The 14,715-nt window shown below is 35.6% G+C and overlaps 1 protein-coding gene and 1 non-coding gene across 2 annotated transcripts; one reads left to right on the forward strand and one right to left on the reverse strand.

Annotated features, from left to right (window-relative positions):
* Nucleotides 1–2,438: 2,438 nt before the first annotated feature.
* Nucleotides 2,439–2,510, reverse strand: Trnam-cau (transfer RNA methionine (anticodon CAU)). Its single transcript has one exon. It is a non-coding gene; the product is annotated as a tRNA-Met (tRNA).
* Nucleotides 2,511–3,317: 807 nt separating this feature from the next.
* Nucleotides 3,318–11,360, forward strand: LOC132902857 (uncharacterized). Its single transcript, XM_060949622.1, has 2 exons — nucleotides 3,318–3,922; nucleotides 8,362–11,360. The coding sequence occupies exon 2, from the start codon at nucleotides 8,365–8,367 to the stop codon at nucleotides 9,322–9,324; it is 960 nt and encodes a 319-aa protein (XP_060805605.1). The 5' UTR covers nucleotides 3,318–3,922; nucleotides 8,362–8,364; the 3' UTR covers nucleotides 9,325–11,360.
* The last annotated feature ends 3,355 nt before the right edge of the window (nucleotides 11,361–14,715 follow it).

Here is a 14,715-nt window from a genome sequence, read left to right on the forward strand (position 1 = left end):
TTTAAGAAGACTTCGACTGAGATGACTTGGGACAAATCACACTGATTGAGATGTTTAACAAAAAACGGAATTTATAAACGTCAATTTATTTAGCACTAGTTTAGTTACCCGCTGTTTCATCCGCGTCGATTCAGCGCCATTTACAAAATGCAACGAATATAATTCCATCACTAAGAAAAAAAAACAATGAATTTAACGCAACCAACAAATTAATACAGGGTTTCGCAAATTCAACGGGAACTATAGCTTATACCGGGATGAAAGATACCCTATGTCCTTCTTCAGATTCTTAATTATTTATACGTGATATTTCAAGATGATTAATTTTAGGGATAACCAGTGAAGAGGTAACAAACAAATTTACAATATAGCGAGATTGAAAAGTAAAAGCCAACTACGGGATAACGAACTTTACTTAGGTAACTTACGGTACGGTAACAAGAAGTGCATTCCTCACCGAGCCCGCGCGTTGTTTAGTGACTGATTTGTTCAATGAGGTGTCTAATTTTGGTTTAAATATACGTATAAGTTTAGTTACATTTTATAATAATAGATGGCGTTATCCCATTTTGAAACGCGATATGGTTTTGCTCTGATACAAACATAAAAATAAATGAGAAATAAAAATGTATTCATGGCGCGCGGGCGTTAATAATAACTTGTTAAAATAAATTATTAACATTTTATTAGAAGAAAGAAGTTTTGTATGTGGATGAACCGAAGGAAGTATGCAGAGATCTCCGGGAAGAGATGTGATTTTATGTATGTATGTATTTAGAAAGAAGTTATGAAAAAATCTTTAAAAGTCGGTAAATCGCTTTCCGTGTTGTTTCTGCCACTTTAGAATAGAACCACTTCATATAATTCCAATGAAAAGGCGATTAAGGGATAATCTTATAAATTAGTTTCTCTTGCAACCTGTCACTATTTGAATCTTAATGCTTATCATAAAGGCATACAGCTGAACGTGGCCTTTCAGTCTATTCAAGACCGTTGGCTCTGCCTACCCCGCAAAGGTTAATGTGACTTTATGTATGCATGTAAGTAGGTTTGAAATTGTGACTAATAATTAACCGTGCCGTGTGGTTCCCGGCACTATTACAAAAAAGAATAGGACCACTCCATCTCTTTCCCATGGATGTCGTAAAAGGCGACTAAGGGATAGGCTTATAAACTTAGGATTCCTCTTTTAGGCGATGGGCTAGCAACCTGTCACTATTTGAATCTCGGTTCTATCATTAAGCCAAATAGCTGAACGTGGCCATTCAGTCTTTTCAAGACTGTTGGCTCTGTCTACCCCGCAAGGGATATAGACGTGATCATATGTATGTATGTACTAATAATTAAATTTGAAGAACCCTAAAGACGAAAGAAAAGATGAACGAATCCAATTTAAGAGGCAAGCATTGAGATTTGTTCTACACGGAGCCTGATTTTTTTTTTCTTTTTAAATGAAAATGAACGATTCACTGAACCTATTTTTCCATTTTCGTAATTAGGGTTTTTGATTTACTGCTATTATTTTACTTATTACTCGCTTAGTTTTACTTATTATATTTAACGGAATTTTCGATAAATTCATCTCAAAATAACTAAATAGTTTTCTGAATCAAATTAACATGAAAAAAAAATATCTATTAGACGTACTTTGTGGCTCAGCGGTAGTGAGCTTGTCTGCGTCAAACGGAGGTCCCGGGTTCAAATCTCGAACTTACTTTGAGGCTAACTCAATCTGTGTAATTTGTCCCGTATATACTTATTTGTTTAGTTAAATAGTGTCGTGTGGTTCCCGGTATCTATAAAAAAAGTATAGGACCACTTCATCCCTTTCCAAATAAAGGCGTAAGTTGTAATGATGATGTAATGTTGAATAATGAAATAGGGATATAAACTTGGAATTCTTCATTTATATTTGTTTATTTATCTGTTAGGTATGTTTGACCTTGTTACAGATACATTTATCTTCATTTAAGATTTTATCAATTTCGATTGTGGACATAAGATTTTATGTTACAGTAATAGATAATGTTAAAATGGTCGGTATATATAATAATTGTGAATTATAGTATTTTTACGTGTCTTAATAAAATAAATACAATATTGAAAAGAAAAAAAAAGGTATTGCGAACGAAGCTTCGGTCTCAAATTAAATTTTTAAAACACCATGTATAAATAAAATATTTTTTACTTAAATATAAAATGGTAATGGTAAACCGTCCTAGCGAAGGGTCAGGTCAAGAGTACCCAAAACCGCCGAGCATGCATGAAGAGAGTTATGAATGTGGATGATGCGAAACAAGTATGCAGAGATCGTGGCAAGTGGAAAGATGTAGTCTCTGCCTACCCCTTCGGGATAAAGGCGTGATATTATATATGTATTCATGTATGTATGTAAAAAATAAATAAAATTCATAGATAAAAAATAAAAAAATTGTCTTTAGCAGAGCGTAGTTTCGATCTACGGACCTCTGGGTTATGGGCCCAGCACGCTTCCACTGCGCCACTCTGCTCGTGATAACGCTGCTGAAATTATCATAGTCTACCACAGGGAGGGATTTCAAAGCAAAATTTCAGTTTTTTTTTTTTTAAATAATCATTGTGAATTAATTTCAGTATTATTATTTTAATAGGTATAATCATTGTGAATTATTATTGTTTTCTTGATTTGTATATATTCTACTTTCATATAAAATCTGAATAATTACATTTTGAAAAAAAATTGCCTATTTCCCGCAGAGGTAGGCAGAGACTACGTCTTTCTACTTGCCACGATCTCTCCGTACTTATTACGCTTCGTCTATTAACTCTCATGCAAGCTCATTGGTGTCGGATAATCTTGACCTGACTTTTTGGCAGGACGACGGTAATTACCTAGGTTAAATATGTATGAAACAGTGTTGTCAAGACTTCCTTGATACAGGCTTTCCCAGTGAGGAAGTCATCTATACCAATATTATAAAGCTGAAGAGTTTGTTTGTTTGAACGCGCTAATCTCAGGATTGAAAAATTCTTTTTGCGTTGAATAGACCATTTATCGAGGAAGGCTTTATTTAGGCTATGTAACATCACGCTGCAACTATTAGGAGCTAAGAAATAATGGAATATGTGAAAAAAAAAGGGGATAATTATTTATTTTTGAGGGCTTCAATGATGCCAAAAATAACTATTCCACGCGAACAAAGTCACGGTCACAGCTAGTTATTTCTATCTTGTTTGTAAGTGTGTGTGTATAGTATATGTGTGTGTGTGTGTGTCTAAATGTCGCAGTTAAATAAAAATTAATTTCATTAAACAAAAATTCTTATAGTACTGTCGTGATTTGCTGTTTTCTTCAGTATTTTTACCAATTATATTTAAAATCGACTTGTTTTGTTAATTATTCGATAATCGATACATATAATTTTAATAAATATAAGGCAACATTCCAATAATTGCACAACACGAACATGTAAACATTTGTTACCAAATCCTCCAATCATGAAGCGTCGCGCCATTTTAGATCAGCCAATAAGATTCCAACCTGTTGTATTTTTTATTTTAACCATTAAGCTTCACTTGTCAAATGGAATCAACAAATCAGGGAAACTAATTTTGAATTTTTAGTCTATGGTAGTCCTTACATGATTGGAGATTGACCTTACCAATCGAAGACATTAAAACGTTTTTCGACATTTCGTATGAACCAAGTGGGGATGACAGTTTTCCTTTTTGGATAAAATTTTTAGAAGTTTGTCTTGATTGATTCTCCAAGAAACAAACACGAATGCTCGGTACGAGAGCTGTTATAATTATTATTATAAAGTGCTAAGAGTTATTGTTGAAATTAAGACTCAATAAAACAGTAAAGAAACAAGAAGAGTTTTTATTCACAAAACTTCAGAAGTACGGAAGCGAGTCCAGACAGCCCACAGGAAATTATAAGGTACGTTAATAAATCCTCTTACCGTGGCCAAGACACCTTTAGCCGTCACCTTGGTGACTGATTTAATGAGTCTGTTAAATCAGCGGTATGAAAATCCATCCTGTGTACATTGCACGAGGTACACGCACCCTTTTCCTTCCCAACCTCCAGTCTGGGGTCTTAGGTTTCATGGCGTCAGACTTTCCTTGCTCATTTATTATTCAATACACCTATACTTACGCAGGGTAGGGTATTTTAGGCATAGGACATGAACAAACCACACACGACACTGCATTTTGAATACCTACTACGTACCTACGTTTGATTTTATAGTGTGTTCATTCTGTTAACGTGATTAAAGTAAAACGAAATTATAAAGTATAAAGATGTCCTGTTATTAGTGTAAAAGACACCTACCTAGCAAGTTTCAAAATAATAATAATTAATTGAATAATTTTGATTAGAATATCTGAGATTTCAGCGTCATGCTAAATGTTTTCTTTTATTTCTCTTGTTAATACCCAGTTACGAATGTATGAAGATAATTAAGTTTCAAATTATTTAGTTATTGAATCGAAAATGTAGAGAACGCGTAGGTAAATAGGCAAATTACCCCGGCCGCGTTGCTATGATACGCGGCTGAGCCGTACCTCGACTCCCGCGCGCCGCACCGCAGCGCTTCTCCGCGACTCGCGCGCTGAATTAACTTCGAATTTGCGTTCGTTGCACATACAGCTAGGTACATATCTGGGTAAGGCCGTAAATTTTGCCACTATTTGAAAAAAAAAATATGTCCCACATTTTGACTGCATATATAAAAGACTAATGCTAGTAATTTGTTACTAAGGTACTTATAATATATTTTGTAGCTCTTATCTCTACATAATTTAATTTCAAAAGTTCAAACACTTCAATACTTTAACTTCTAGAGTGTGTTCAACTTGGCCAGTCCTCCAAATTTTGCAAAAATCGCGTTGTCTTTTTTATCATCCAAATACTAGAGAACTACAAAACTCGTAGTATATTTATTGAATGTCAAGTTTACAAGAACTTAACCTACAGAACGCAAAACTAAGCAGCCAATTAATAATATGAGATATTTAAAATAAGTAGATTTAATTTTTTTATCGCAATTTAAATGTTTGTCCCCGTATTTTTGCTTATATGTTACAATTTTGTATGTTACCACAATTTCACCTCTAATTAAGGTAAAACATTTTGGTAATATTTTGTATCGATACTGGCAACACTTAAGTGTCCATGGACAAAAAAAAAAAAAAAACCATTTTGTTTACTGTGGTGGGTTTGACAAAAAGTGAGTGCAGGTGTGTGTCGTCATTCGGGATTTATTCGATTTCAAAGGTAAAGAATTGGTTTATTACTCCTATTTTCATGTGAAAGTATTATTTAGTGAATAAGTTATGCAGGAGCCGTGTTTTGTTTTAAATTTAGCTCGAATGATCGAGTTATGGTAAATTATAACCTAAAAAATCTTGCTTCTGCGTTACTTCTAGGTTACTGCTATGTTATCGGTAACATTGATTGTATGTTACGTAACGTTTAAGTGTTGTAAGGATTCGTACATAGACTCGTGCAATAGGCTACGACTCATTTAATTTCATATATTAAATAAGTATTTCCTGTAGTTAATGGCTTAGGAAAACAAAATATTATTATTATTTTAATCATTAAAAGTGCAAGATGAATTTTGAAATCCAATTTATAAAATGTGTTTTTTATAGAAGGAAGCGAGCAGAACGATGAAGAACTTGGCAGCACGGTTAGAGAGAATAATGAAAATGAAGGGAATTATTTAAGTTTCAACATAAAAGATTCGTTATGGTTAGATAATTTGAAAGAAAAACGTGGAAGTATTATATTGGATTTGTTGAGATCATAGAATTTAAAAATGACGAAACATATTACAAAATAATTTTTTTTTTAAATGTTAAGATTTCAAATAATTCTGTAAAATTCTTAGTGCAAAGAAAGTTAGATCTTGATTCTGTGACCACAATTTCTATAGTAAAAAAGATAAATTTGATTCAGTTAGAGACAGATTCAAAAGAATATTATCTGCAAAATGATGAAGATACTGTATTTTTTATTTAATATTTTTTAAATCATTTGTTAGTTGACATAAGTAAAAGTGGTTACCTAGTTCCTTTTTTGTGATTTTATTGATTAATTAGTACACATTGTGTTTTAAGTACCTATTTAATGAATAGACATTTTAGAAGATTTCATTGTTTTTTATTTGCTTCTTCTTTTTCTTAGTCGTATTCCTCATGGCTGAGAAGTCGTGATCATTATATGGATTTCAATGAAACACACACAACGACTTTCTTGGCAATATTAATAGAGTGGTTTGCCATTGCCTTCTCCATTTCACACACTAACTGATAAATAATCGACTAATGTGACTTCCTCACGATGTTTTCCTTCACCGGAAGCAAGTGGTGGTCATGAAAAGTACTAAACGTAAGTCAGATTAGCATACAAACTCATGTGGCTCGAGTAGGATTCGAACCCGGGACATTTCGATCACCAGGCGGACGTCTTAACCACTAGACCACCACCGCTTCATTTCATTTATATGCTTAGTTCTTACATAAGGTTAATAGATACCCTGGCCCGTACGCCCGTACATACATTTTGTTTTGGAACATTGCATTAACTTCGTTTGTGTTTCTCAGAATACATTTGCTTCTCCAATTCCTATGGAATTGTGCTTGCCATTACAATCGTACGTTAGTATAATTTTCAGTACTTTACGAAAATATTATGAAATTTGAAAAAAAAAATTAACAAAAAAAAGAGGCAGTACTTCTGAACTCGACCTTACACTCTTTACTCGTTACTTTCGTGTTACTTATACGTTACCATAACATAGAAGTATCTATGTTACTCTATGTTACTAAGTGGCAAAATCTACGGCCTTACCCATCTACGTCTACCATAGGACTTTTTAGATAATTTATTCTGTTTTAATTCCGTATCAAACTTTCATAATGTACGCAGTTAATACACAAATAAAAAGTGAAATAAAAAATATAATGATATTGCTATGTAGGCACTATAGGTAATAGCGAAACTATTTTCGAGAATTTGGTATTTATGATTCATATAATTTGTGCTCATAGGTACCCAAGATGTCTACACAGATTTTAATTTATAAATATAGAAGTGTACCTAAGTTCTTATTTCATACATGAGGTAGATAGTATCAATTGTAAAGAATCAGCCATGTGAGCCTCCAGATACTGTAGTCAATCAGCCATGTGAGCTGACCATAGGCCATGTGTGCCTCCAGATACTGTAGCTAATCAGCCATGTGAGCTGACTCAGGCCATGTGTGCCTTACGATAGCGTAGCTAATCAGCCATGTGAGCTGACTCAGGCCATGTGTGCCTTGCGATAGCGTAGCTAATCAGCCATGTGAGCTGACTCAGGCCATGTGTGCCTTACGATAGCGTAGCTAATCAGCCATGTGAGCTGACTCAGGCCATGTGTGCCTTGCGATAGCGTAGCTAATCAGCCATGTGAGCTGACTCAGGCCATGTGTGCCTTACGATAGCGTAGCTAATCAGCCATGTGAGCTGACTCAGGCCATGTGTGCCTTGCGATAGCGTAGCTAATCGGCCATGTGAGCTGACTCAGGCCATGTGAGCCTTGCGATAGCGTAGCTAATCAGCCATGTGAGCTGACTCAGGCCATGTGTGCCTTACGATAGCGTAGCTAATCAGCCATGTGAGCTGACTCAGGCCATGTGTGCCTTGCGATAGCGTAGCTAATCAGCCATGTGAGCTGACTCAGGCCATGTGTGCCTTGCGATAGCGTAGCTAATCAGCCATGTGAGCTGACTCAGGCCATGTGTGCCTTGCGATAGCGTAGCTAATCAGCCATGTGAGCTGACTCAGGCCATGTGTGCCTTGCGATAGAGTAGTTAATCAGCCATGTGAGCTGACTCAGGCCATGTGTGCCTTGCGATAGAGTAGCTAATCAGCCATGTGAGCTGACTCAGGCCATGTGTGCCTTGCGATAGAGTAGCTAATCAGCCATGTGAGCTGACTCGGGCCACGTTTGCCTTGCGTTAGAGGAGTTAATCAACCATGCGAGCTGACTTCATGCCATGTGTGCCTTGCGATAGAGTAGCTAATCAGCCATGTGAGCTGAACATGGGCCGTTTGCTTCTCATGTTAAGGTATAAGGTATGATCCTCGGCCACGTGTGCCTCGGAATGGACATAGCATATGGTAGAATTAATGGCAGGGACAGACTGTTTTGAATATAAGAGTTATATGAATGGTTCTTCAAAAAAAACTATATGTTTTATGTATGTAATAGATACTTCGTTCCGCAAAAGTAGTAAAGGTTCTTATAATATAATGAAGGGTTCCTCCTTAGCTGTTATTAGTAGTAATTATGTAATATTACAGCCTTTATCTTTTTATTTTGAGGTAATGGAGCGAAGGAAACATATCAGAGAAAAAAGGAAAGGTCCTGCATGTTCACTCTTGCAACACAATAAGCGAGCAAATACTAGTACGAAATCTATAACCTCAATGGATAGGTGGGAGATTGAAGATGTGAGTCAAAATTCGCCACCAATTACCCTTAATAACCAGTCGACGATGGAGGAATCTGACAGTGCATTCTCCCCCGAAGATGTTATGAAGTTGCTTATTAACTTCCAGAAGAATAAGGCACATTCTAGTAATCTTCATAACAATCAGCTAAATAACGTTATACCGGAGTTTGATCCATCAAATAAAATGCAGTCTGTGGATAGTTGGTTAAATAAAGTTAATGAATGTACCGTGATATATGAATGGAACGAGAAGCAAACCATACATTTTGCTTTACAAAAACTTGCTGGCCAGGCAAAAAAATGGTATGAATCACTTCAGACAGTTGTATTTACGTGGGAGGAATGGCAGTTCAAAATTAAAAAGGCTTTTCCCAATGAGCAAAATTATGGTCGGCTACTCGAGGATATGTTAGCACGTACTACTAGGATAAGCGAGAGTTTTTGCGATTATTTTTATGACAAGCTTAGTCTTATAAATCAATGTAATATCGTAGGAAAGAATGCAGTAGACTGCGTTATACACGGAATTACAGACAAGTCTATTAGAAATAGTGCACAAGCTTTGAATTGTAAGGAACCAGAAGACTTACTGGGTTTTCTCAACTCCCAAAAAACATCCGAGATACCCTACTTTAAAAGGCGCGAAATACTTAACAAGGATTTAGGTGACCGAGACAACAACAATCAGTCTACTTTAGATAAGAAAAAAATAATTTGTTTTAATTGCCGTACGGAAGGTCATACATTTCAAAAATGTACAAAACCCTTAATTAAATGTCAAAAATGCAACAGAGTCGGCCATAACGATTCGACCTGCCGAATAAATCCATGAATGTAGTCTGATGCGAGACTCTGATGCAAATAAGTTATCTTTAGCTTGAATATACACTGAACTTCCCCTTATTAAAGGATTTGATCAACTTGACGGTAGTTCCCAAATACAAAAGTTTTATACAGTTAAAGCTGGACGAAATAGGTCACCCGGGAATAATAAAAACAGTTGAGAAAGTCCAAAGTCAATTCTGGTTTCCCAAACTACGCCATTTTGTACAAAAGTATGTGAAATCATGTATTGAATGTGCATACAATAAAGACGAGGCGTGTCATAAGAAAACTGGCCACTTATTTCCAATCGAAAAGGTCAGCAAACCATTTCATACAATACATATAGACCATCTTGGCCCATTCACCAAAAGAATAAAGGGTTATTTATACTTATGTGCTCACGATTGTAGACGGATTTACAAAATACTTGTTTGCAAAACCGGTAAAAAAACTCAAAGCACAATAAACGTGCTAGAAAATCTGTTTAATGATTTTGGATTACCATGTCGCATTATACATCGACCGCCTTTGAAAATTTTTGTAAAGCACACGGAATTAAACATGTACTTAACGCAGTCGCGTGTCCCAGAGCAAACGGTCAAGTAGAACGTTTTAATCAAACTATTTTGAGTGCAATGGCTAAACATAATACAAACAAGAACGAACGCGACTGGGACACGTGTCTGGGTAAGAGTCAGGGGGGCATCAACAACACTGTACACGCTGCAACACGTACCTCTGCAGCAGAAGCTCTATTTGACACACAGTTTAGGGATAACTTAACAAATAAACTTAACATTAATGTAGATCAATCAATAAAAACGTTGCTGAATTAAAAAAAAAAAATAGACTCAAACATAAGACATGACCAAGAAAAGCAAAAGATACGATATGATAAAAATAGAGTTCCTGCGGCAGTTTTTAAGAAAGGAGATATTGTAAAAATTACGAGAACAAATTTTTATAACCAAGGTAACAGTACAAAACTTATGACAAAATTCATGGGCCCTTATAAAATTACGAAAACATTAGGTAACGATAGATATAGTTTCAAATATACCCAGCTTTAGCAAAAATAACAGAAAGTTTGAGAGTGTTGTAGCAGCTGACCGCATAAAGCCATGGGTTCAATCGGAATCTATGGACAGTGACACAAGTAGTACCATCGAATCCACCGATGAAAGCGATGATAATATTCCATTATCGGAACTGCAACAACGCATCAAAACTATAATTAACGATTATTAGTCAACCGTTTCATTTTTGTTTTTAATTTGATAAAATTGAGAAAATAATAATTTCTAGGTATGCTAACAAGTACGAGTGTCGTGATTATTTTTGCTTAAAACTTGCTTTTATTTTTCTTTTGTCTTATATAATTTTCTGTTATTTCTATTAATTGCTGTTATAAACATGTTTGGTTTCCGCTAATTGAATTATTAATTATTGATTATTGTTATAGTGCACCAGGAGGTTGCACTGAGTAGGACGGCCGAGTGTCGTGATTTGCTGTTTTCTTCAGTATTTTTACCAATTATATTTAAAATCGACTTGTTTTGTTAATTATTCGATAATCGATACATATAATTTTAATAAATATAAGGCAACATTCCAATAATTGCACAACACGAACATGTAAACATTTGTTACCAAATCCTCCAATCATGAAGCGTCGCGCCATTTTAGATCAGCCAATAAGATTCCAACCTGTTGTATTTTTTATTTTAACCATTAAGCTTCACTTGTCAAATGGAATCAACAAATCAGGGAAACTAATTTTGAATTTTTAGTCTATGGTAGTCCTTACATGATTGGAGATTGACCTTACCAATCGAAGACATTAAAACGTTTTTCGACATTTCGTATGAACCAAGTGGGGATGACAGTTTTCCTTTTTGGATAAAATTTTTAGAAGTTTGTCTTGATTGATTCTCCAAGAAACAAACACGAATGCTCGGTACGAGAGCTGTTATAATTATTATTATAAAGTGCTAAGAGTTATTGTTGAAATTAAGACTCAATAAAACAGTAAAGAAACAAGAAGAGTTTTTATTCACAAAAGTACCATGTTATGTGTGGAATCGCATTTAATGAGATAAGATAACTATAATTTTGTTATATCGAATCGTTAGGTAATATCTAACAAATTACTATTTTTATTAGGTACTTATCTACCAAGACGACTCAAAAACTATTAAAATATTTTCATGCAGCGGTACGAAGTGAGATTTTAAACAGAAATTCCCGGCACCAATAGAAAAAACAATAGGACCACTCCATATCATTCCCATGGATGTCGTAAAAGGCGACTAAGGGATTGGCTTATAAACTTGGGATTCATCATCCAGTTGCCTGAATGTGCAGATTTCCTCAATATGTTTTCCCTCACCGTAAGAGCATTGGATAATTATCAAACTAATGTGAATAAATTCGAATATAGTAATATATGGCCCCGGTGGGATCCGAACCGGTGTCCAACAACATTTACACCAGGCACCTTACCGACTCGACCACCGGCGCTCTATATAAAGCCAATCTTTCGTCGTTAGATACTAGTTTATTTAAATAGATACATACATACATACATAAAATCACGCCTCTTTCCCGGAGGGGTAGGCAGAGACTACCTCTTTCACTTGCCACGATCTCTGCATATTTCCTTCGCTTCATTCACATTCATAACTCTCTTCATGCAAGCTCGGTACTTTTGACCTGACCCTTATTTAAATAGATGTAAGTAAAAAAACAAAAACATTTTTAGCATGTAATGGAAAATAATAAAGAGAGGAACGAAACAGGCCATTTTTTAATTAAAATTTGTCATTGCTTCCGAAAATTATAATTACAAATAAGATCGCGCCCACTCCGATTAACATTCATATTGTTTTTTTTTTTTTATATAATGAAAACAAGTTTTTTCCGTTTGTCAAATGGAATTTCCCGAATTTTTAACGTTCTATCATTGTGAGCTGTTTACATATATGTATTGTATACAGGTTACTAGCTGTCCCGGCAAACGTTATTTTGCTATATAAATATTTTTTAAGTTATTTCTAGTTAAAAAAAATGTTAAGGGTGGACACTTATCACTAAGGGGTATGAAAAATAGATGTTCTCAGACCTACTCAATATGGTCACAAAATTTCATGAGAATCAGTCAAGCCGTTTCGGAGGAGTACGGGAACGAACATTGTGTGACACGAGAATTTTATATATAAAATATCCACAATAATAATAAAGAGATTTGCATTTTTGTAAAGAAAACTTATTTCTTTTACGACATCCCCGGGTAAGAGATGGAGTAGTCCTTTTCTATTAAGGTGCCGGGAACCACACGGCACAAACAATGAAATTTTTTTTTATTTATATTGCAGTAAGCCTACAAATTAGATTTACATAGTGACTACCTCGCTAGGCAAGTCTGTATCGAAGAAGTCTTATTGACAACAGTGATATTCGCCGTGTGGTTCCCGGCACCAACAAAAAGAATAGGACCACTCCGTCTCGTTCCCATGTATGTCATAAAAGGCGACTAAGGGATGGGCTTATAAACTTGGGATTCTTCTTTAAGGCAATCGGCTAGCAACCTGTCACTATTTGAATCTCAATTCTATCATTAAGCCAAACAGCTGAACGTGGCCTACCAGTCTTTTCAAAACTGTCGGCTCTGTCTAGCCCGCAGGGTATATAAACGCACTTTTGATACATCATGTTTCATCGTGAGAGCTGTGAGAAATAACATGGCTCTAACGTGCCCTGACCGGGACCGTTACATTAAATCTGGTCAAATGAAGTCGATCCGATCCGAGGGTAATTGTGAAAACCGTAGCGACCACAAGCCGCCTTGATTAGCTGCGCCATGGATCTAGATTGAATGGATGTCGTATCTGGCTCAGTTTTATTGACATGTTGGATGTTTAGAGATTAATGTACCTTTTTCTCTTGTCATTTTTATTAAATTAAGGACGTCCTGGCAAAGGGTCAGGTCGAGAGTACCCGACACCGTCGATATTGCATGAAGAGAGTTATGAATGTGGATGAAGCGAAGGAAGTATGCAGAGATCGTGGCAAGTGGAAAGAGGTAGTGTCTGCTTACCCCTGCGGGAAAGAGGCGTGATTTTATGTACATAATGTATACAGTATATCTGTTTTTATTGTATTAGTGTTTCATGTCAGTAAGGACCCGTTGAGCACCTGTGCCGTGTGGTTCCCGGCACCAATATAAAAGAGTATAGGACTACTTTACTCTTTTTATGGATGTCGTAAAAAGCGAGTAAGGTATAGGCTTATGAACTTGGGATTCTTCTTTCAGGCAATCTTGAGCGTTTCAGTCTTTGCGAGACTTGGCTCTGTCTACCACGTAAGGGATAAAAATGTGATTTTATGTATCTATGAATGAATGAAACATTATACTGATCTGAGAAAGAGTACGTTTTCTATCAGTTCTTTTAAGAGTGTTGGCTGTGTCTACCCCACAAGGACTATAGACGTGACTATATGTATGTAAGCAAGGAGAAAAGCAGGATTTATTTAAAAAAAAAACAATACAGATGAGAAAATTATAAAAAGGATAGTAGTTAAAATAATTTGCAAAAGTATTGTCGCATCTATTTATCTTTACATCTCTGCGCTTGTGGTTCATTTAGAATTCGTAGGCACGTTTTGAGTTAGAGTAAATCTAGAAACATAGGTTTGGCACATTCTACCAATTGCTACCAATTCGACCTCGTGGTTAGTAGAAATTGTGGGTTCAATATACCTAAGTATTTTGTACCTTAAGTATAAAAAGTAGTCGAAAAATGTTTACTAATCTACCAAATTCGCCTCTATGTAATATAATGTTATGTTATGTATAGACAGCCTTTGTGGCGCAGCGGTAGTACGCTTGTCTGTGACACCGGAAGTCCCGGGTTCGAATCCCGGCCAAGGCATGATGAGAAAAGAACTTTTTCTGATTGGCCTGGGTCTTGGATGTTTATCAATATAAGTATCCATACATATAATAAAACTGTAACTCAACTTTGTCTGTACATTGAAGATATTTAAGAAAAAAAATTATAAGGGGTCTTTTTAGGGTCAATAAAAGCCAATCCATACATATAATAAAACTGTAACTCAACTTTGTCTGTACATTGAAGATATTTAAGAAAAAAAATTATAAGGGGTCTTTTTAGGGTCAATAAAAGCCAAAACAAATTTTTTTAGAATTTTTGTCTGTCTGTCTGTCTGTCTGTCTGTCCGTCTGTCTGTCTGTATGTTTGTACGCGCATCACGCAAAATCTACCGAACGGATCTGAACGAAATTCGGCACAGATATAGTTAGTAACCTGGATTAGAATATAGGCTACTTTTTATCCTGAAATTCTATCCCAAGGGGATGAAATAGGGGGTGCAAGTT

The sequence above is a fragment of the Amyelois transitella genome, chromosome 19 (genome assembly GCF_032362555.1).
Source record: "Amyelois transitella isolate CPQ chromosome 19, ilAmyTran1.1, whole genome shotgun sequence".
Lineage (NCBI taxonomy): Eukaryota > Metazoa > Arthropoda > Insecta > Lepidoptera > Pyralidae > Amyelois > Amyelois transitella.

What these genes read in the sequence shown, in the direction of transcription:
- LOC132902857 (XM_060949622.1), top strand. Translation starts at nt 8,365, where the DNA reads ATGGAGCGAAGGAAACATATCAGAGAAAAAAGGAAAGGTCCTGCATGT.